This window comes from Carya illinoinensis, chromosome 2 (assembly GCF_018687715.1).
Source record: "Carya illinoinensis cultivar Pawnee chromosome 2, C.illinoinensisPawnee_v1, whole genome shotgun sequence".
Lineage (NCBI taxonomy): Eukaryota > Viridiplantae > Streptophyta > Magnoliopsida > Fagales > Juglandaceae > Carya > Carya illinoinensis.
Genome location: NC_056753.1, coordinates 35,862,069 through 35,883,851, shown reverse-complemented (window position 1 = coordinate 35,883,851; position 21,783 = coordinate 35,862,069). Strand labels below are relative to the sequence as shown.

At 36.0% G+C, this 21,783-nt stretch overlaps 2 protein-coding genes across 10 annotated transcripts; both read right to left on the bottom strand.

Moving 5' to 3' along the window:
- Positions 1-217: 217 nt before the first annotated feature.
- Positions 218-6,153, bottom strand: LOC122301412 (protein INVOLVED IN DE NOVO 2-like). 9 transcript variants are annotated; one of them, XM_043112758.1, is made up of 10 exons: positions 5,791-6,153; positions 5,577-5,662; positions 5,394-5,495; positions 4,198-5,183; positions 3,910-4,091; positions 3,593-3,682; positions 3,206-3,493; positions 2,679-2,888; positions 2,032-2,270; positions 218-1,671 (listed from the first exon to the last, which is right to left on the bottom strand). In XM_043112758.1, exons 4-9 carry the CDS (start codon positions 5,147-5,149, stop codon positions 2,034-2,036), a joined length of 1,959 nt encoding a protein of 652 aa, XP_042968692.1. In that variant the 5' UTR covers positions 5,150-5,183; positions 5,394-5,495; positions 5,577-5,662; positions 5,791-6,153; the 3' UTR covers positions 218-1,671; positions 2,032-2,033. The 9 variants fall into 9 exon arrangements, with proteins under 9 accessions (XP_042968692.1, XP_042968694.1, XP_042968693.1 ...); XM_043112760.1 differs by having other exon boundaries at positions 5,442-5,495; XM_043112759.1 differs by lacking the exon at positions 5,577-5,662.
- Positions 6,154-6,578: 425 nt separating this feature from the next.
- Positions 6,579-19,822, bottom strand: LOC122301414. The gene is made up of 4 exons (XM_043112766.1): positions 19,795-19,822; positions 7,464-7,570; positions 7,234-7,350; positions 6,579-7,151 (listed from the first exon to the last, which is right to left on the bottom strand). Exons 2-4 carry the CDS (start codon positions 7,530-7,532, stop codon positions 6,711-6,713), a joined length of 627 nt encoding a protein of 208 aa, XP_042968700.1. The 5' UTR covers positions 7,533-7,570; positions 19,795-19,822; the 3' UTR covers positions 6,579-6,710.
- Between the last annotated feature and the right edge of the window lie 1,961 nt (positions 19,823-21,783).

Below are 21,783 nucleotides of genomic sequence, written 5' to 3'. Positions count from 1 at the left end.
TTCTTGACAATGTAAACAAACATGATACTCCCGCCTTGGCTTCAAATTAGAGTCCAACATTTTCTCCCAAAACGTGTTAATTACCTAATAGACAATGTTCAGAGAATCATACCCAACAATTCCAAGGGAAAAAAATTAAGAAAAATTTGGACCCCAGCAAAGAAAAACAACTTTATAAAGAAGATGTAAAGAGAGATGTTGGGGATGTGAGATGGAGTTTAGTAGATGAAAACGAGATGAAATGACTCGTCATCTGTGGATACCATCCCTACGGTTGTCTGGCCGCTGCCTAATCACGCCTGTAAGTGATTCTAAGAAAACAGACAAGTATGGAGAAGGCTTTCTCTGTAGGCATCGTTGTTTCGGTGAGAATACAAAAATAATCTGTTTTCTCGCCACAAATACAACAGATGCACATAACAAAACGAAAAAAACGAAGGAAAATCAAGATAAAAAGGGAAAAAAAGGACATGAAAGGGTTTTGGGGCTCATATGACATATCAAGTGTAAAAGAATTAGAACATCTGTCATTACCGGTAGAAACCCAGTACGAGAAGAAAGACAGTCATATTGCAGACACCAAAGCCTTCCCTTTTCGGGTTGGCCGCACCTTCCATTGGATTCACCTCCCACAATGTTCAGAGAATCACACCCAACAACTCCAAACGAAGAAATTAGGAAAAATTTGGACCCCAAAAGAGAAAAACTTTATAAAGAAGATGCAAAGAAAGATGTTGGGGATGTGAGATGGAGTTTAGTAGATGAAAACGAGATGAAATGACTCGTCTTCTGTGGATACCATCCCTACGGTTGTCTGGCCGCTGCCTAATCACGCCTGTAAGTGATTCTAAGAAAACAGACAAGTATGAAGAAGGCTTTCTCTGTAGGCATCGTTGTTTCGGTGAGAATACAAAAATAATCTGTTTTCTCACCACAAATACAATAGATGCACAAAACAAAACGAAAAAAAATAACGGAAAGCCACGACAAAAAGGGAAAAAAATGACTTGAAGGGTTTTGGAGCTCATATCAAGTGTAAAGAATTGGAAGATCTGTCATTGCGGGAAGAAACCCAATACGAGAAGGAAGAAAAAGAGTCAGATTTCAGACACCAAAGCCTCCCCTTTCGGGGTTGGCGGCACCTTCCATTAGTTTCTCCTCCAGATCGAACTGGGTTTTCCTTTTTTTTGTTGGGATCCCACTCTAGCCCTCTCTCTTTATAATCATAGCCCAAACCCTCTGCTAACATAAGCTTAAAACCTAGGACAAGCGACGGCATGCTAGAGAAATAAGTCATAGAAAGAATGAGATAGGTTTTCAGCACAGAAAACTCTTGCTCCGGCGGGATAGGCTGATGGGTTACCATTTCAAGGAGCAATGACTTGTATCGTAAATTCTAGGGTTTTGTTTAGGCACTGTGGGCCTGCAGGCAGCACCCGGCCCATATTGTTTCGTAGCTGAAGCCAAGCCGGGCCTAGCCCAATCTGGATTAACCACGGCTGTAGTTTGATTTCAACTAGTTGTCTCATGGAGAACGGCAAATCCCTACAAAATGTAATTCCATAATTTACAAAGAACAAATGCCATTAAAGGCACAACACCCTCAAGTAAATGGGCCAGCTCATTCCATCTCCATAGCGATATGTCATTTGGAGCCGGGAATATCATTTCCTGCAAATCAGCAGCAACGTTTTACATGTGAGAAAAATTCAGCATGGCTTTGCATACTACTGGAATCGTGGGTATGCTGTAGCTAATGTTGATATTGATAACAAATGAACTGAATGAAAATGTAGTATTTGCAGATACTGCTTTTAGAAAAAGAGAAAATGAAGTGAAAAGATGGCACCTGGCCTAGGTAGTAAAAAGCTTGTCAATAACCAAAGGAAACCAATCTAGTGTCGGGTAGGCAAAAACAAGTGAAAAAGATAGCAAGTTCTTCAAAACCCGTCTAGATGGGAGCCCACCACATTATCATTATTCATGAATACCTGCCCTTAATTTCTGTAATACGCTATCTGAAACACCGACCTTCAACTCATTCCCCTTTTGCGTTTAGATCCTTTCCATTGCTCCAGTATAGATTTGACTCCTTCTTCAAGTGTAGCCCTTCTTCCCTCCACGTAGTTCCACAATTCAGATGTTATATACTGTCCACTTGGGTTGTATTCATTTATCTCCATTAAAGCAGTAGTCACGGCCTGGTAAACTTCATCACCCAATTCATTCCTCAAACCTATTAATTTCTCATCTTCATCATTTATAACTTCCTGAAATGATTGGTGACAGTCATTCTAAGTAAACTGCATTATGTGAAAAGGGAGCCATTGCAGATAATTATTAAAAAGCTTCAATACTAAATTAGGGCAATAGAATCCTTGATGATTACATGAATTTCAAAAAACTTAAAAGATAATTGTACCAAAGTGCATGCACAGGCCAAATTGAAAAATGCAGAATAGCGGAAAGCAAATTCATGACAGGCTACATAAGAGGACATTGGCAAACCACCAAACAGATGTGTAAGCAGAACCTATGTTCAGACAATTTTTTTTTGGGATGCAAAATACACAACATCTAAGAAAAACAAAATGCACTGCTTACCACACAACAGATATAATCTACAACCAAGAGTAGTATATCGTAAAGCCAGATTTTATGAGTTTTAAGAATAACACCTGCTGTTTCCCTTCAACTGTAGTAAATTTAAAAGGATGCCAATCGGGGTCCATCATATATTCTTTCCACAGTGAGCACAGTTCTGAAGCTCTCTCATCAGCTTCTTCCTCATCATACTTTCTCTTCATTGCTTCGCGAAATGGTTTATCGTCAAGTTCTCCCATTCTCTTAACCCCAATATCACCATGGATCTCTATCTCTTTCCATTCCTAAAAAATAAGAGCATTAGTATCTACTCACAAGCTGAGGGAATTTGTACCGAGTTTAATACTTTTTAATTCAGAACATAAGGAGTTTTCCCACAAGCTAGTGAACGATCCACAGTTCACATCGATGCCATAGTGTAGCACACTGGCAATCCAAGTATTCTAATTAACTTATGAGTTAGTCACCTTTGGGGTTCATAATGTTAATAAATAAACAATAAACTCTCCGCATAACTATACCATCTTTCTTCTAAATTCTTATAAATGCATGCATTTTAGAGCTTCTTGCAGCTCATCAATTAAGGGGGAAAATAACTTACATTAATTAATTCTTTTCGAGCTCCTTGCAGCTCATCATTGCTCTTGCGCTCCTTCACTATTAGAGCTTGGTTCAAATCTTCTAAATCTTCAAGCTCTCCTTCTTTTTCACGCAACTGTTTAAGTATTGTCTCCACATTTTTCAATACGTCTACATCTCCATCATCTACCATGTGCTTCATGACATTTAATGTCCCTCTCAGTTGCTCTATTTCCAATTCCAGCGCTTGCTTTGCATCCAGTTGCTTTTCCAGTTGAATTATTCTGTTATGGAGTTTTTCCTTTTGCCTCTGCAAATTCAATGGTAATATATTACCAATTTCTCTTCTCCAAATTTGAAAAGGAGATGTTCAGGTTATTTTTTAAGCTCTTGAAAACAACTAACAAACCTTCTGATCTTCAGCCAGTTTCAATACATTTACATCAGCCTTTTGTTGCTCCAAAGAGGCCAATTGCAGAGCACTATTTCTTATGGCATTCTGATAGAACCACGAAAAGCAGCACTGTCAAGCATATCTCTTGCACACGTGCATATAATCATTAAAAAAATAAACTATTGTTGTGATTGGTTGAATACAAATCTTAAGAAAATAGCAGGACTTACTTCGATGATATCAAGTTTAATTAGTTTTGTAATCAATCACTCTATAGATGGTATTGACTGTTGAGACGTTGGGATATGCATTGTCAGTTAAAATAAAGCTACCTTCTCAATTTCTTCAGCAAGCTTTCTTCTTTCGCTTTCATTATGCGCATCACGCTTTTCCAATTCCATCCCACGCATCTCAAGCTCTTTTTTCTGAGATTCAAGTTGCAATTTAATCTTTTCGTGGTCATTGGAAATCCTCTGAAAGTGATTCCTTGCACTCATTTGTCTTTTTCTTATATCTATTACACAAACAAACATGGAATGGATTAATACCACTAGAAAGCCCAGAAAGCGGAAAGGAATGGAAAGTACCAAATTCAATATGGTGAAATATACATCACAAACCTTCATTATAAGCTTGAAGGAGCTTATCTTTCTCTTCCATTAAGTTCCGAAGGGAGACTGAAGTTTGACTACATCTTTCCTCCATCTCTTTCAAGTGCCTGCTCTTCAGCTCGAAAGTGTTAGTCAGATTAGATATAAGCTTGTCCTGCTTTCGGGCTTCTTCCTCCATAATTCCAGATATGGTTCTAATATCCCCAATCTTTCGTAGGTGGTCCCCAATAATCCCACTTGAACTGTAGTCATCCGCACGGGCGACCCAAGCATAAAGACCAGATTTTTGGCCACTAACACCATACCAGTCCTTTTTCCCATGATGATCTGCCTCATAAACTCTCTCAAATGACATGGCATTATGTAACCCGGGCCAATCTTTTTGGAATTCCACAACAGCACTGCCTGAATGACCCCGAAAATTCCATAGAGGGTGAACCCTTATGGGATTAAACCCACCACTTTTCAATTCATCCCTCAGCTTGGATCCACTTTCTCCCACATATCTTCCTTCATCTGTCCGTCTTGTTGGAATGTTAACCACAATTCCTGTCCAAGGCCACACAAATTTCTCATTGGGGTTGCAATCAATAGGAGGATCACTCCTGAGAACAGGTGTTGATGGACCTGCCAAACCCTTTTCCAAATATTTCACCGGAGCAAGGGGATTAGCATTCTCTTTTGAGTTTTTCTTTTTTGAACTACTCTTGGGAACAGGTTTTGATGGGCATAAATCCTTTTCCAAATATTTCAACAAAGCAAGGTGATTAGCTCTCTCTTTTGCACTTCTCTTTGTTGAACTACTTTTGCCCACACCAGAAGCATGCTCAAGAATTTCATTATATAGATAATTCTTCTTTCTCTTCGGGCAGTAGGGGCAAGCAAACGTCTCGTCAGAATTTTTGACATTAAGATTCCCATTCTTCAATTCTTCATAAGATTTATCTTCATACTCGTCCATTTCAGATTCACTAATGTCCGTATCTTTTCATGAGCTGTAACACATTGCAAATACCCTCAAAATTACAAAGTAACTGGAATTTTGAAGGGAAAAAAAGAAGAGGAAAAAAAGAAATAAACTTTCACACTTATCTTGCAGATAATTCCCAGTAGTATTATCCATTTTTTCACAGATGACTTTATTAAATACGAGCATTAGGAAGTGAAAGAAGTGCAATTAGAGCATGAAAAGAGTGGGCACACACGCTTGAGCGTTTAACACAGAAGCCGTCCCAGTTCATCCAAAATCTTACAGTATTTAATCCAAGATCTCTCTTTTAACTCCCTTCTTGCATTTGAGACCACAACTGTACACACATAATTCAAAACAGCCCTCGTACATTAAGGGGGTGAAAAAAAAAAACGCAACCGGGAGTTAAAGATGCAACCTTGAATTAAAAAAAGAAGTGCAAGCGGGCCAGCGAAAAGGGAACATGGAAAATGACTTTTACAGAGAAGTCTAGAAACTTGTACTCTACAGATGAGAAACAGAAAGAGAATCAAACCCACAAATGATCATGCATGTAGGACATATTATCCAAACAAGCGAATGCATGCATTGAAAGAAATAGAGAGGAAAATGTGAGCAGCGGTGTGGGTCACCTTCAAAATTGAAGGTACCTGGAGGTCTCTGGAATCCTGGACAGAGAAGAGTGTGAGAATGTGGTGCCGTGGGATCCCTTGGAAGAATTAGGAAAGGTTGGGGTTATGGATTTAGACCAAGGGTGATGGGGCAAAAACTTTAGCGACATGCGCTTGGTGCTGTGAAAGATTCCCACCCACCCAGCAAGAGGACAATAAGTGTGACTTCGTATGTGTGAGTTCGCGCGTCGGGTGGTTTAGTTGACGTCCCAAAATCATGTCATCCAGAGAAGGAACAGTGTCTTTTTTCCTCCCAAAGCCCCAAACCTCTGAACCATGGTCGTAGAGAGTTGATGCCATAGCCTGGGGGCGCCTCCATTGCCGAATCATGAACTGTCAATGAAAGTATTATTTTTTTTTAACACTCACACAGAACCAATACACAATACTTATCATTAAAAAAACCTTTAAACTTTTTAATTTAAAGCATGAAATGGCGAGTCGTGATTTTTTTTTTTGGTGTGTGAATGAGAAATATGTTCTTCAATTGTCCAGATTTCATTTAAGCATCTTAATTTACGTGGTTAATTTATATTTTACGCCAACTCAATATATATCATCAATTTATGGTTTTCTCGCTCGAGCAATATGCCGATTAGGCACCTTCATCAGTTCCTCTGAGAAATTATTTGGTTTCTCCATACTTTATTGACGGAATTGGTTTCGGTTCAATCTCCCGGCATGCCTCCTTCGCATTTGATATTCTTCTGTTCATCTCATCCAAAACCGAGTAGAGGAAAACACAGAGAGAAAGGAAATTACTATAAATGTGTATTTTCAGATCGATAAACATGTCACTTAACGCAAAAAACTTCTTTTTTTGTGGGTGGGGGACAATACATAAACATGTTTCACCACGTTGGTCGCGTGCAATGGACCCACTATAACTCCGAGGTTAAACTAATCTCAAACGAGGATCTTGCTGATGGCCTTTTGGATTCTCTACCTCTAGTGTTGGCACGAGGTTTATGAACATTCTTCTTCGATAAAAACTTTAGTTTACCGCTGGATCTTGTAGAAGACATGCTTAGGATTTTCGATACAGACCCCAACGAAGGTCTTCTTTCCTTTATGATTCTCTCTTTCCTAAATTCATGATCACGGTTTTCTGATCTGGACCGCTGATCATTGAGCACTGACGATCGGATCTCTGGTCCGCATCGCAAGTGACCGTCTTCTGGTATACTTGTTAAATGCTCCATTTCCCTTTCTCTGCTCCGTTTCCTCTCTTGGTACAAGCTTAGTTTCAGATCCTCAACTTTTCTCTCCAGCCACAATATTTCTTCATGTACCTTCGCTAGTTCTTCCAGAAGCACCTGAACCTGAATTACACATTCATCTTCGAGGTCATTTAGCGCATAATCTCACGGAGCTATAATTGTTGTGTTATTTATTTGCTTTTACCTGGGGTGGAACCGATGAGCAAAGACTTGGGCGGGAGGAAATTGGCCCCTGAAGTGCAAAGCGCAAAATCCTGTTCAATGCCTGTTCCTCCTTCAGTTCTGCCTCTAGCATACCCACCAGCAAAAAATATGGTGTGAAAAGTTGTATGCCATTTATTGTCCCATTTTCGTTGAGTTTGGATTACTCGAATTCTAATACCCAAATAGGAAAGGAGTAGTACAAGCTCTTACCTCTTCCTCAAGACCCAGTATTTTCTGCTGCTCCTGCCCTCGCTGCATCAGTAGGTTCTCGAATTTCATTGCTCAGTCAGAGAAAGAAACTCTCATATTATAACAATCTGAGACCAAGATGCACGAAAGGGAATAGATTAGAATAGAGAATAGGGAATAAAGAGGAAGGAGTAGGGCTTTATTTGGTGTGTTCGTGGGTACCACCACAGTATAGGTGGGGTATAAAAGGACCCAGAGAAGAGAGCGAAGGAGAAAACCATGTTTTTTGTGCAGCGGGAAGGATATATTAGAGTAAGTGAAAGTGATTTGAAGGTTGGTATTATTAATTGTTGGGTATATTTTTGTGGAGAGCATGGCCATCGCATGAACTCATTAATGTACGTCTTCATTTATGTCAACAGAAAACAGCGGGGGCTGGAGACGTGAAGCCCGTGAACTGGAGGAGTTAAAATACTATCAAATGAATACTAACTACATTATATAGTTGACAGGATCAGGATACCGCCGCCTGTGGGAATCAAACCCACCTTAAAAGCCACGTGCTCTAGCAGCTGAGCCAAGATGGCTTCAATATTGACCTTAAAAGTTAGCAGCTTTATAACTACCTTTCTAAACGAAAATTTGATCGAATATTAATCGGACAATAAGGTTTTCAACTATAGTATTAGTCTATCAATAAGCAGTTAGGATCATAGTTAACTAATTTCTAATGTCCTCTTCGTTCTAAGATTGAGCATAAATCAATATTTCTTAACAACATTGCAGTATGAGGTGTAAACAAGTAAAATCACATAAGGACATTGACTTGCATGTGGCTGTTTTCAGTTCATTATTAAAAGTGCTTTCCAATTTGATATATTCCATGTTTATAGAAAAGCCAAAATCATGTGGCCTGATGGCACAAACATCTACATCTAAATGAAGATCATGGATTCGACCCCCACCCTCAACATCTACATCTACTATGCTACTTTAATTTGCCCATTTGGTATGCCCCTAGTACAAATTGACTAAGTAGGCAATGCTTTAGCTGATAGCCTTGCTTTTGGTGCAATGGGGGTAAGTTTTTCCTCCCTTTAGGAATTATCTAAATACATGATTGATATCTTTTATTTGAATCTTGCAAAAAACTTCCAAGTTGCGTCATTAATTTTCTCTTCTTTAGTTCTCATTTATAACTAGCTTTTATTAAGAATTATAGTTTTTATAGGAGCTTGGTTTTGAGATTTCTATAACCCCCTTGCTCCCCTTTGTATAAGGTTTTCTTCCGTCATAAATAAAGAGTAATTAATAAAATTAAAGTACTATCATTTTTTTAAGAAAAAAAAATCATTATTAAAGTTGAAACCCCTCGGATTGGAAGATTACGAAGATGTCACGCTTTGTCCCATGTGTTGGTGGCAATGACATGGATGAATGAGACTTTGCTACTCGAACCACTTCATCAAACATATGCCAACCCCATGTAAGTAGTAAATAAATTCATCTACAAGGCCGACATAGAAACAAGTCGCTAATAAGGAAAATGCTGGATGCAAGCGCTGGGTGTAATCGGCTTGTAAGCGGCGTGTCAACGTCATTTAATAAAACGGTGTGTTTTTTATCTATTTTTTCTCTCTCTCAGTTTCCTCCCTCCCTCCCTCCATTTCCATCTTCGTCTGACCTCTCCATCTTGTTTCCTCCTCCCTCTTCCTCTCCATATCGAAATCCATCCATTTCCATCTCCCCAGAACCAGTTTTTCCATTTCCCTCCTCTCTCTGCTTCTCTCAAGTCCACGCTTGCCATTCTCCTCAAATCCCATTTCCTCTATTTCCCTCCTCAGATCCATCGAAGGCTAGCTCTCCCTTTCCCCTTCCTCCGAAAAATTCTTTGTCTTCCCCCGTTATCTTCCCCAACTCGAAGACCAGAAAGTGAGAAAGGGGCATTCGTTTCAATTTGCTTTTGTTTCCTTCGAAATCCCCTTCCCCTTCATCCCGAACCCCGAATCGTCTTCGTCTGTCTTCAACAAAGTGAAGGTTGCGATGGTTGTCTTGGTCTTCAAATTCCAAGTCTTCAAGCTTCATCTCGCAGTAATACTTTGGCCCTCATCGTGATCGATGGGGGTAGAGTGGTTGTGGGTGGTGGGATTTTTTTGGTAATGAAATGTGAAAAATCAGGATGTTTGAAACCCTAGCCTCTTCTTCCCCCATCTTCTCTCTCAGCTACGGTTTACAAAATTAAAGTAAATTTTGAAACCTTGAAACAGAGTCCACGGAGTGGCTCCTCGTTTGGAGTTGTCCTCTGCCAGAATAGGCGCCTCCAAGGAATGAGAAGAAGATGGAATGGGCAACATGAACATCTTAAAAACTCGGGCAACAACTTTAAAGCTTCAATTAATTTAATTAAGTTGGACAACATGAACATCTTAAAGCTTCAACGATTCCAATAAAATCTATCAGAAAGCTATGGCCTCCAAACAATCTTCTCTGCTATTAATCAAAGTCAACTAACATCGCGTAATAGTTTTTAGATAATTAAAAAAAAAAACACAGAACCCACTACAAGTATCAAGTTGCGACGAGGCTACTTCTCGATGCCGATAGCTTGAATTGAAAGAGAATAAGGCTACGATGAGGTTAGTTGAGACTTGGTTTTTGTTCTCTTTAAACGATGTTGAACTCAAGGTTTTAAGTTTCATGTGATTATAAATCTACACATGGATTTTGATGATAACAAATGAATTCAAAGAATAAAGAAGTCTCAAGCTCAAGTTGTCTACACAATGGAGTCAAGCACATCAAGGAAACAAGCATGAGCAAGAAGGGAACAAGTTCACATTAAAATTATAGAGTAATGTTGTAAATCTCTTCAAAATTCGAAATTAGGATTAATGCTCAAAATTAATATTTTATCATAAAGCATTAAAATACATTTTCCACATGTGCATGAATATTTTTGAAAATTAAATTTGAAAATTTTGAAAGATGATTGATTGTCATCTTTTGCATGTGCATGCCTTGATTAAAGGGTTGAATTTTGAAAATATTAAAGATGATTGATTGTCATCTTTCACATGTGCATGTTTTATTTGAATATTTTCAAAAGTGATTGATGCTTTTTTAGACTTATACAAAAAGTAAAAGATTATGTTTGAATTTTTTGAAAATGAAAGTGTGCTCATTTTGTCATATGCCAAAAGTAAAAGATTAGGTTTGATTTTTTTGAAAAAGTGAATGATGTTGTCTTTGACAATTGAGAAAGAAGAACCTTTTATTTGAATTCTTTGAAAAAGTGAATGATGTTGTCTTTGACAATTGAAAAAGAAGAACATTTTATTTGAATTTTTTGAAAAAGTGAATGATGTTGTCTTTGACATGTGAATCTTTTTAAATTTGAATATGAAGTCTCATATGCCTATAAATAGATCATTTGAGAGCTTCACATTTACAACACCAAGAGTATACAACATTCATTCAAAGCTTTCATTCTCTCTTCTCTAAACATTGAGCCTTAATCCTTGTTCATTTTGAGAGATATAGCTTGCGCTGTATTGTTCTTATTTCACTCGTTGAGGAGTGTTTTCTGATAACCTACCCACTATCAGCTTTTGTATCAGAAAAAGGGTGTGTATAACCCTTGTGTGTGTAGAAAGTATTCTACACAGGGAATAGTTGAATCACCACGTGTAAGGTGATTGCAAGTGTAGAGGGTGTTCTACACGGATCCTTTGTAGCGGTGTTGTTCAAAGGTGTAACAGGTTTCTATCTCCACCTGAAGGAGGTTGAATAGTGAATTTGGGAATCCTCAAGGGGTAGCTTGAGGCGAGGACGTAGGCAGTGGGGCCGAACCTCGTTAACATACTGAGTTTGCTTCTCTCTTACCCTTACTCCTTATATTTATTGTTATTTCATATTTTGTTTATATTTTATATTATATATTTGATTTATAATTGTTATTTTTTTTAATACAACTCAATTCACCCCCCCTCTTGTGTTAGTCATCTGGGCAACAATTGGTATCAGAGCTAAGAGCTCTATTATAAGATTAACTATCTTTTGAGTTAAGATCTTATGGCTAACATTGCAGCTTCATTTGGTGAAGGTCAATCTAGTAGTCGGCCTCCACTCTTTTGTGGAGATAATTACTCATTCTGGAAAGTTAGAATGAGAATATTTCTTCAAGCTCAAGGTAGAGAAATATGGAAATGTATTGTAAATGGACCTTATATTCCAACAAAAGTGGTTGGTGGAGTAAAGGTCAAAAAGGAAGAAGAAGAGTTTGATCGTGAAGACGATAGACTTTATACTTTAAATTTAACTGCTATGAATTTATTATATAATGCTCTTAATGGAAATGAGTTTAATAGAATAATGAATTGCGCTACGGCAAAGGAAATTTGGGATAACTTGGAAGTAACTTATGAAGGAACTTCGCAAGTCAAGGAATCAAAAATTTATATTCTTACTCATGAATATGAAATGTTTAAGATGAATGATGATGAATCTATTTCTAGTATGCACACTCGTTTTACTAACATCATAAACAGCTTGACAGCTCTTGGCAAAGTTTATTCCAAGGTGGAGATAGTAAGAAAAATTCTCAACTCTTTACCAAAACGTTGGGAATCAAAAGTTACAGCGATTCTTGAAGCTAGAGACCTCAAGAAGCTCGAAGTCAATGAACTCATCGGGTCACTTATCACCCATGAGTACACATTGAAAAGAGGAGAAGAAGAATGAAAGCCAAAGAAGAGCTTAGCACTTAAAGCTGTTCCTCATGAAAGTGAAAGTGATGAAGATGAGGAAAATGACGATAAAGATGAAGAAGTTGCGATGATAACAAGAAGAATTCAGAGGTTCTTGAAGAAAAATAGAACTCCTCCGAGGAAATCTTTCAAAAAGTTTTCCAAGAAAGATTCAGGTAAAAACGACACTTTAATTTGTTATAAATGCAATAAACCTGGTCATATCAAGCCAGATTGTCCTCTGCTAAAGAAAGATCGAAACAAGGGCAAGAAAGCAATGAAAGCTACATGGGATGATGATTCAAGTAGCTCAGATAGTGAAGCAAGCAATGAAGAATCAGCAAATCTTTGTCTTATGGCTAAAGATGACATTGAGGTAACAAATCTTGATAATATTGAAAATCCTTCATATGAAGAATTGCAAAATGTTTTAGAAGAGATTTATGAGGAATTTGAAAAATTGGGTATAAAGTATACTGCTTTGAAAAAGAAAAATTCTTCTTTAACAAACGAAATTGAAATTTTAAAAAAAGAAAGTATCATTTTGAAAGATGAAAATCTTGAATTGAATAAGAAGAAAACCGATTTAGAAAATATTGTTGAAAACTTTACGAATGGAAAAAGAAATTTTGAAAAACTTCTTGGTAGTCAAAGATGTGTTTTTGACAAGGCAGGTTTGGGATATATGCCAAAACAAAAATACAAACCTTATAAAAATTTCTTTGATAATCATTCTACCTCAAAGACTAATATTCAAAATTCTTTTCATAAAAATAATTTTGTCAAAAAAAGGATATTATTATAATCATTCAAGTTTTTCATATATGTCACATGCTATTTGTAATTTTTGTAATAGAAATGGTCATAATTATCATACTTGTCCTATTAGAAGAAATCATACAATGACTATTAGGGTCATATGGGTACCTAAAAATCTTGTTTCTTCTAATACTAATAAATAAAGGACCCAAAGAACTTGGATACCAAGAAAAATCATTTTAATTGTTTTTATAGGTATGCATGAAGTCATCCACAAGCAAAAATAAGTGGTTTTTAGATAGTGGATGTTCAAGACACATGACGGGAGACAAGACTAAGTTCTTTGATCTTAGATCTAAAGAAGAAGGACACGTGACATTTGGAGACAACTCGAAAGGGAAGATCGTGGGAATAGGTAAAATTGGTAATGAATCTTCTCTCATAATTGAAGATGTTCTACTTGTTGAAGGTTTAAAACATAATCTTTTGAGCATAAGTCAATTATGTGATAAAGGATTTACAGTTACTTTTAAAATGGATAAATGCATTATTTTGAATGATCATGATTGTAATATTTGTTTTATTGCTTTTAGAAACAATAATGTTTATACAATTGATTTTGAAGAAATTACCTCACAAGATGCTATTTGCTTGTCAGCTCAAAATGAAACTAGTTGGTTATGGCATAGAAGATTAGGTCATGCCAACATGGAACTTATTTCCAAACTTTCAAAAAATGATCTTGTGAGAGGTTTACCAAAAACATATTTTCTTAAAGACAAAATTTGTGATGCATGTCAATTTGGTAAACAAACAAAAACTTCTTTTAAAACTAAGAAACATATTTCCACTACTAGACCATTGCAACTGATACACATGGATCTTTTTGGACCAAATAGAGTTGCAAGTCTAGGAGGAAAATATTATGCATTTGTTATTGTTGATGATTTCTCTAGATATACTTGGGTCATCTTTCTTGCTCATAAAGATGAGGCACATAATGTCTTTACCAAGTTATGCAAGAGAATTCAAAATGAAAAGGGCTATACTATTTCAAGTATCCGAAGTGATAGGGGAAAAGAGTTTGTTAATAAAAATATTGAAACATTTTGTGATGAAAACGGTTTTATTCATAATTTTTCTGCTCCTCGAACTCCTCAACAAAATGGGGTAGTAGAGAGGAAAAATAGATCTCTTCAAGAGATGGCAAGAACAATGCTCAATGAGAACAACTTGCCTAGTTATTTTTGGGCCGAAGCGGTAAGTACTGCATGTTATGTTATAAATAGAGTTATGTTAAGGTCTAAATTAGATAAAACCCCCTATGAGCTTTGGAATGAGAAAAAGCCCAACATTGGTTACTTTCATGTATTTGGATGCAAATGTTTTATTTTGAATGACAGAGATAATTTAGGCAAGTTTGATGCAAAATCTGATGAATGTATTTTTCTCGGGTATTCTACTAATAGTAAAGCTTATAGAGTATTCAACAAAAAGACTTTAACTGTACAAGAATCTATGCATGTAGTATTTGATGAATCTAATTCTCCACTCTCCAAGAAATCTATTGATGAAGAAACAGAAGGTATAAATAACACAGAAAGTCTCAATCTCAACAAAGAGAAAGCAATAGAGGAAGTTCAACATGGAGCCATCAGGAAAGATCATCAAAATTTAATACAAGATGCAACCAAACAGTGGAAATTTGTGAAAGATCATCCAGTTGAACAAATTTTGGGAGAACCTTCACAAGGTGTAAGTACTCGATCATCTCTTAGAAATATTTGTAATCATACTGCTTTTCTATCTCAAATTGAACCCAAAAATATTGATGACGCACTTCTTGATGAATCTTGGATTCTAGCTATGCAAGAAGAGTTGAATCAATTTGAAAGAAATGATGTTTGGACACTTGTTCCTAGACCCAAAAATTATACTATTATTGGAACAAAATGGGTTTTTAGAAACAAGAAAGATGAGTCTGGAGTCATTACTAGAAATAAGGCTCGACTTGTAGCCCAAGGTTTTAATCAAGAAGAAGGAATCGATTATGATGAGACATATGCACCTGTCGCAAGATTAGAAGCTATTCGAATGCTACTTGCATATGCTTGTTATAAAGATTTCAAACTTTTTCAAATGGATGTTAAAAGTGCTTTCTTAAATGGTTTTATAAATGAGGAGGTATATGTTGAGCAACCTCCAGGTTTTGAAAATCATATTTCCCCAAATCATGTTTTCAAACTCACAAAAGCACTATATGGACTTAAACAAGCTCCTAGAGCTTGGTACGAGAGACTCAGTGGTTTCTTGATTGAAAAAGGTTTTTCAAGAGGAAAAATCGACACAACTCTTTTCATTAAATATGAAAATGATGATATTCTTTTGATTCAGATTTATGTTGATGATATAATATTCGGTGCTACTAATGAAAATATGTGTCAAGTTTTTGCTAAGACTATGCAGGAAGAATTTGAGATGAGCATGATGGGTGAACTTACATTCTTTCTCGGATTGCAAATTAAGCAAACAAAAAGTGGGACATTCATCAATCAATCAAAATATATTAAGGAATTACTGAAGAAGTTTAGGATGGAAAATGCTAAGGAAATTGGAACACCAATGAGCCCATCAACTAAACTTGATAAAGATGAATCCGGTAAGCCAGTTGACTCGAAGATATATTGAGGTATGATTGGTAGCTTATTATATTTAACAGCCAGTAGACCAGATATTATGTTTAGTGTGTGCTTATGTGCACGTTTTCAATCATCTCCAAAAGAATCACATTTAATTGCAGTTAAGCGCATTCTTAGATATCTTAGTGGTACAATTAACCTAGGGTTATGGTACCCTAAGCACATATCTTTCGATCTAATCAGCTACACAGATGCAGATTATGCTGGCTGTAAAATAGATCGAAAAAGCACTAGTGGAGCATGCCATTTCTTAGGTCATGCATTAGTTTCCTGGTTTAGTAAAAAATAAAATTCTGTTGCACTATCTACTACTGAGGCAGAATATGTTGCTGCGGGTAGTTGTTGTGCTCAAGTTCTCTACATGAAGCAACAACTTGAAGATTTTAAACTCATGTATAATCACATTCCAATCAAATGTGATAATACAAGTGCTATAAATCTTTCAAAGAACCCAATACAACATTCTAGAACTAAGCATATTGAAATAAGGTATCATTTTCTTCGAGATCATGTGCAAAAAGGTGATATAATGTTAGAGTTCACAAACACACACGATCAGTTAGCAGATATTTTCACAAAACCTTTACCAGAAGATAGATTATGTATGATCAGAAGAGAAATAGGTATGATGCATGCTATGAATATCTCTTAAAAGATAGACCAGAGTCAATAAAAATAGAGATAGATTTTTTTTAATACTTTTACATAAATTTGAGATTCTTAGCCTCATGTTTGAGACGCTCATTCTCTTCATACAATATCATGTCATTCTTATTCATGGGAACCGGCAAGCGGAATGAAGAATCTAATAAAGATTTCAACTGTTTATTCTTCTGCCGAATGATTCATTCCCTTGTGTGAGACTCTTGAACAATTTGTTGAAGTACAACAATTTGTTCTTTGAGCTTTTCAACTTCGTGATTTTTGGCTTGTAGCCGCTGAGAAAAAGCCACAATAGAGGAAGAGTAGCGAGTCCCAAGACTCACCAAGTCATAAATAGCATCAGAATCTGACTTATTAGTCAGATTATTATTTTCTTGCTGCAACATGGCACCAATGGTAGCTGCAGAAAGAACAGGAGGTTGAGATGCAGAATGCCTCATGGATGGATCTAGAGAAATGTTAGAAGAATGAGCCATTGAGAAAAGAATAGAAGGCTTAAAACGAGAATGCTGAAGGAATGCAAATGAGTTATAGAGATGAGATGAAAACTTGATGCGGATTAGATGAACTTCAGGACTGATTTTATAGAGATAGAATAAAGAATAAGAAAAACTATTTTCTCTTCAAATCTTATTTAGTCAAAAGAAATACAAGATATGCTGGACACACATTGTCAAAAGTTTTCTTACTAAGCCAGCGAGATTAACAGTAGATTGTCCCTATTTTTCTAGTAAACGATGAACCTCTGCTGTTATCTGCCGATGTTGACCTTGTATCTGAACCCTTTCTCGTTCCAGCTCTTCTATTCGTGGTTGCAGATCATGAGCATACCAATCTGTAAATTTTTTCAACTCTTGGTTTTCTTGCTTTAGCCTTTTATTCTCACTATCCTTATTAGCAAGCTTCTGTCGTAACTCAGATATTTGCATGTTAAGATGATCAATCTCACTCACCCTCGCCATTAACCTTCGAGACATGATCGTAACAGAGGCGGCATATTGATTACTGAGCATTCTTGATTCTGCAATAATCTCAGAATCAGCCTTACTAGAAAAACGGTTCACTGCTCCTATCATGGTATTGACGGCCTCAGGAGAGAAGATTGATGATTGATGCGTCAAGGGTTCCTGATTCAAGTCTGGAACATTAGTGGAAGAGAATTGCTCAGCCATTCTATCGTTGTGGAAAAACAGAACTCAGGTCAAGAAGTGATTATTTTTTTGGCATCCGATAGATGAAAATGATCATTTTTTTATAGAAACTCGGAGCCTTCAATCCCGTTTGTCAACAACATCAGGCGATTGTTTAAATCTTCAGCCGTATTAAATTCATAGAGTTAGGCCTCGAGGCTTTGCAGCACTTGTCGGGTCACGGACGGCTCCATTTTTCAACTATCTACAGTGACTATTAAACGCATCGTTTTCTTCAGTCCATTTTCTTGTTGCGGATCCTTTTTAATGATGCCAAAAGGGGGAGAAGTGTTAGACTAGAACATTAACATTGTTTAAATTGCTAAACTTGTTATATATGCTTGGAATTATATTTATACTTTTGCTTGAAAAACTAACGCATATTTTCAGGGGGAGCTTAAGTATTAATATAGGTTTCAAGTTCTATCAAATATTTGTCATCATCAAAAAGGGGGAGATTGTTGAACTCAAGGTTTTAAGTTTCATGTGATTATAAATCTACACATGGATTTTGATGATAACAAATGAATTCAAAGAATAAAGAAGTCTCAAGCTCAAGTTGTCTACACAATGGAGTCAAGCACATCAAGGAAACAAGCATGAGCAAGAAGGGAACAAGTTCACATTAAAATTATAGAGTAATGTTGTAAATCTCTTCAAAATTCGAAATTAGGATTAATGCTCAAAATTAATATTTTATCATAAAGCATTAAAATACATTTTCCACATGTGCATGAATATTTTTGAAAATTAAATTTGAAAATTTTGAAAGATGATTGATTGTCATCTTTTGCATGTGCATGCCTTGATTAAAGGGTTGAATTTTGAAAATATTAAAGATGATTGATTGTCATCTTTCACATGTGCATGTTTTATTTGAATATTTTCAAAAGTGATTGATGCTTTTTTAGACTTATACAAAAAGTAAAAGATTATATTTGAATTTTTTGAAAATGAAAGTGTGCTCATTTTGTCATATGCCAAAAGTAAAAGATTAGGTTTGATTTTTTTGAAAAAGTGAATGATGTTGTCTTTGACAATTGAGAAAGAAGAACCTTTTATTTGAATTCTTTGAAAAAGTGAATGATGTTGTCTTTGACAATTGAAAAAGAAGAACATTTTATTTGAATTTTTTGAAAAAGTGAATGATGTTGTCTTTGACATGTGAATCTTTTTAAATTTGAATATGAAGTCTCATATGCCTATAAATAGATCATTTGAGAGCTTCACATTTACAACACCAAGAGTATACAACATTCATTCAAAGCTTTCATTCTCTCTTCTCTAAACATTGAGCCTTAATCCTTGTTCATTTTGAGAGATATAGCTTGCGCTGTATTGTTCTTATTTCACTCGTTGAGGAGTGTTTTCTGATAACCTACCCACTATCAGCTTTTGTATCAGAAAAAGGGTGTGTATAACCCTTGTGTGTGTAGAAAGTATTCTACACAGGGAATAGTTGAATCACCACGTGTAAGGTGATTGCAAGTGTAGAGGGTGTTCTACACGGATCCTTTGTAGCGGTGTTGTTCAAAGGTGTAATAGGTTTCTATCTCCACCTGAAGGAGGTTGAATAGTGAATTTGGGAATCCTCAAGGGGTAGCTTGAGGCGAGGACGTAGGCAGTGGGGCCGAACCTCGTTAACATACTGAGTTTGCTTCTCTCTTACCCTTACTCCTTATATTTATTGTTATTTCATATTTTGTTTATATTTTATATTATATATTTGATTTATAATTGTTATTTTTTTTAATACAACTCAATTCACCCCCCCTCTTGTGTTAGTCATCTGGGCAACAAACGAAATGGAAAGTAGATGGCCAACGTAGACTTGAGAGAATAACAAATGTGTGAGATTTTTTTTTTTAATAGATGCTAACGTCAGCTGACTACACGGCGACTGTATGTAACAAAGCCCCGCTAATAAATACCTAAAAGGCGCCCTTGTCTCCCCTGTGACGCCCCTAAATTCCGTTTGGGATCGGACGGACATTTGAAGCATCGAGACATGCAACACAAGGTTACCTGCCCCCGTTCATGACATATAAGATGCAATAATCCTAACATGCATCTAACATTATGCAATATTCGCAGCGGATAATTTTTTTTTTCTTTAGCAATACTATGCACCAAACTTTTTATATCCCAATACTTAAAACATACTTCATACATAAAGATCCATTGAATAACTAAGATCACAGCACTATTCCAAAATAGTTATGATCCAAAAGTACTGGAGATGCAACTCCATCGTACAAGTAGTAATTTAACTACTATATTAATATTAACGACGCACCGTCGTTCAGTCGACTGTGTCTAGTTGGTCAGCTCCTGATCCTCCTTCAGATCCTGTAACAAGATCTACCATTCGGGAGGAATGGTAGTTGGGACTACCACAGTGAGATTTGATTACAAATCTCAGCAAGTTAACAAAAAACTTCCACACAGACTAATGATGCATGGATGACAGTAAAAGTATAAATGCATAATCAAATTCATAAGTAATTAAAGAATAACTTAGCGTACAACATAGCATAATTGACATAACTTAAATTGAAACATGAACTGAACTTGACTTGACATGAATTTGATCTGAAACTTGACTTAGCATGAACTTGCTCTGAAACTTGAATTAACATGAAAAATACATACTCCACAGTTGTTGTGGCCCCATGTATTCTACGTGTAAATACATACTCCACAGTTGTTGTGGCCCCATGTATTCTACACAAACTTGACTTAACATTAAAAATACATACTCCACAGTTGTTGTGGCCCCATGTATTCTACGTGTAAATACATACTCCACAGTTGTTGTGGCCCCATGTATTCTACACAAACTTGACTTAACATTAAAAATACATACTCCACAGTTGTTGTGGCCCCATGTATTCTACGTGTAAATACATACTCCACAGTTGTTGTGGCCCCATGTATTCCACACATCACTATGCAGTTAAATACATACTCCACAGTTGTTGTGGCCCCATGTATTCTACATAAACTTGACTTAACATGAAAAATACATACTCCACAGTTGTTGTGGCCCCATGTATTCTATGTGTAAATACATATTCCACAGTTGTTGTGGCCCTATATATTCTACACATCACTATGCACTCAAGATGAAATGTGACTGGAATACGAAATGACTGAAGTCCTGACGTAACATAATGTGACTTGAACATAACTTAGAATACATGACCAACTTGAGATAGAAACATTTCGTAACATGGCATAACATATAATAGACAACATATTTAACATGACATACTTACAACAGTGAATATTACATGACTTGACTTACATGTAATAGATGACATACTTAGCATGACGTACTTGTAATGTACAGTAATACATAACAGAATATATTATATAACAGATAAAAATTGATGACAGAATAAATTCTGTATAATAGACAATTACATGATAACTTGACATGGCATGACACATATGATAACATACATACATACACTGTAGTTCTTTTACTTAGCATACATACATAGTAGACTGCTAGTAAGTTAAAAGCTAACTTACCTCGATCTCCGCGTTTCTTATAAAACTTCAAGTGCGATCACGAGGAACTGTAATTAGTTATTCTAAAAGTTAGAACTAAATCACTAAAAATTTGAAATATAAAAAATACTAACTTAAAGAATTTTACTCTTTACATGTGGGAAAATGACCGTTTTACCCATAACTTAAGGATTTTGCATACTAACTCCAAAAGTTTCCAAAATTTACATTTCTCATATAAATTTTGTCCTAAATTTAAATATCAACTCAGAAAAATTTAAAACAAAACACAACTATGAAGAACACACTATGGCCGAAACATCCATAGGCCATTTCCCTTGATTTTTGTTGCAATTCCTTCCAACTTCAAAACTCATGCTTAAACCAAAATTTTGCAACAAACATCTTCCAATCCTAAGTTCAAAACCATATTTAAAACATCCATTTAGAAAAAGCTAATAATTAACACCAAACTTTTTTGTAAAAAGATCCAAGCACTTGAATCACAAGTTTTGACCTTAAATCAAAACATCTCGAATAATTTCAAAAATCAAATCTTACTTCTAACATATTCATAATATCATCCTAACATCAACCATGCTTTAAATCATCAAACTAAAGTCACCAAAATCACAAAATAACATTTGGAGTTTTTAGTTTTACACTTAGTCCAAAAACAGAAACTTTTTCCTCAACTAGTTTTGATAAATCTCTTGATCTATGACTTATAAATATATGATCTTCAAACTAAACCATCACATGGTTTAAA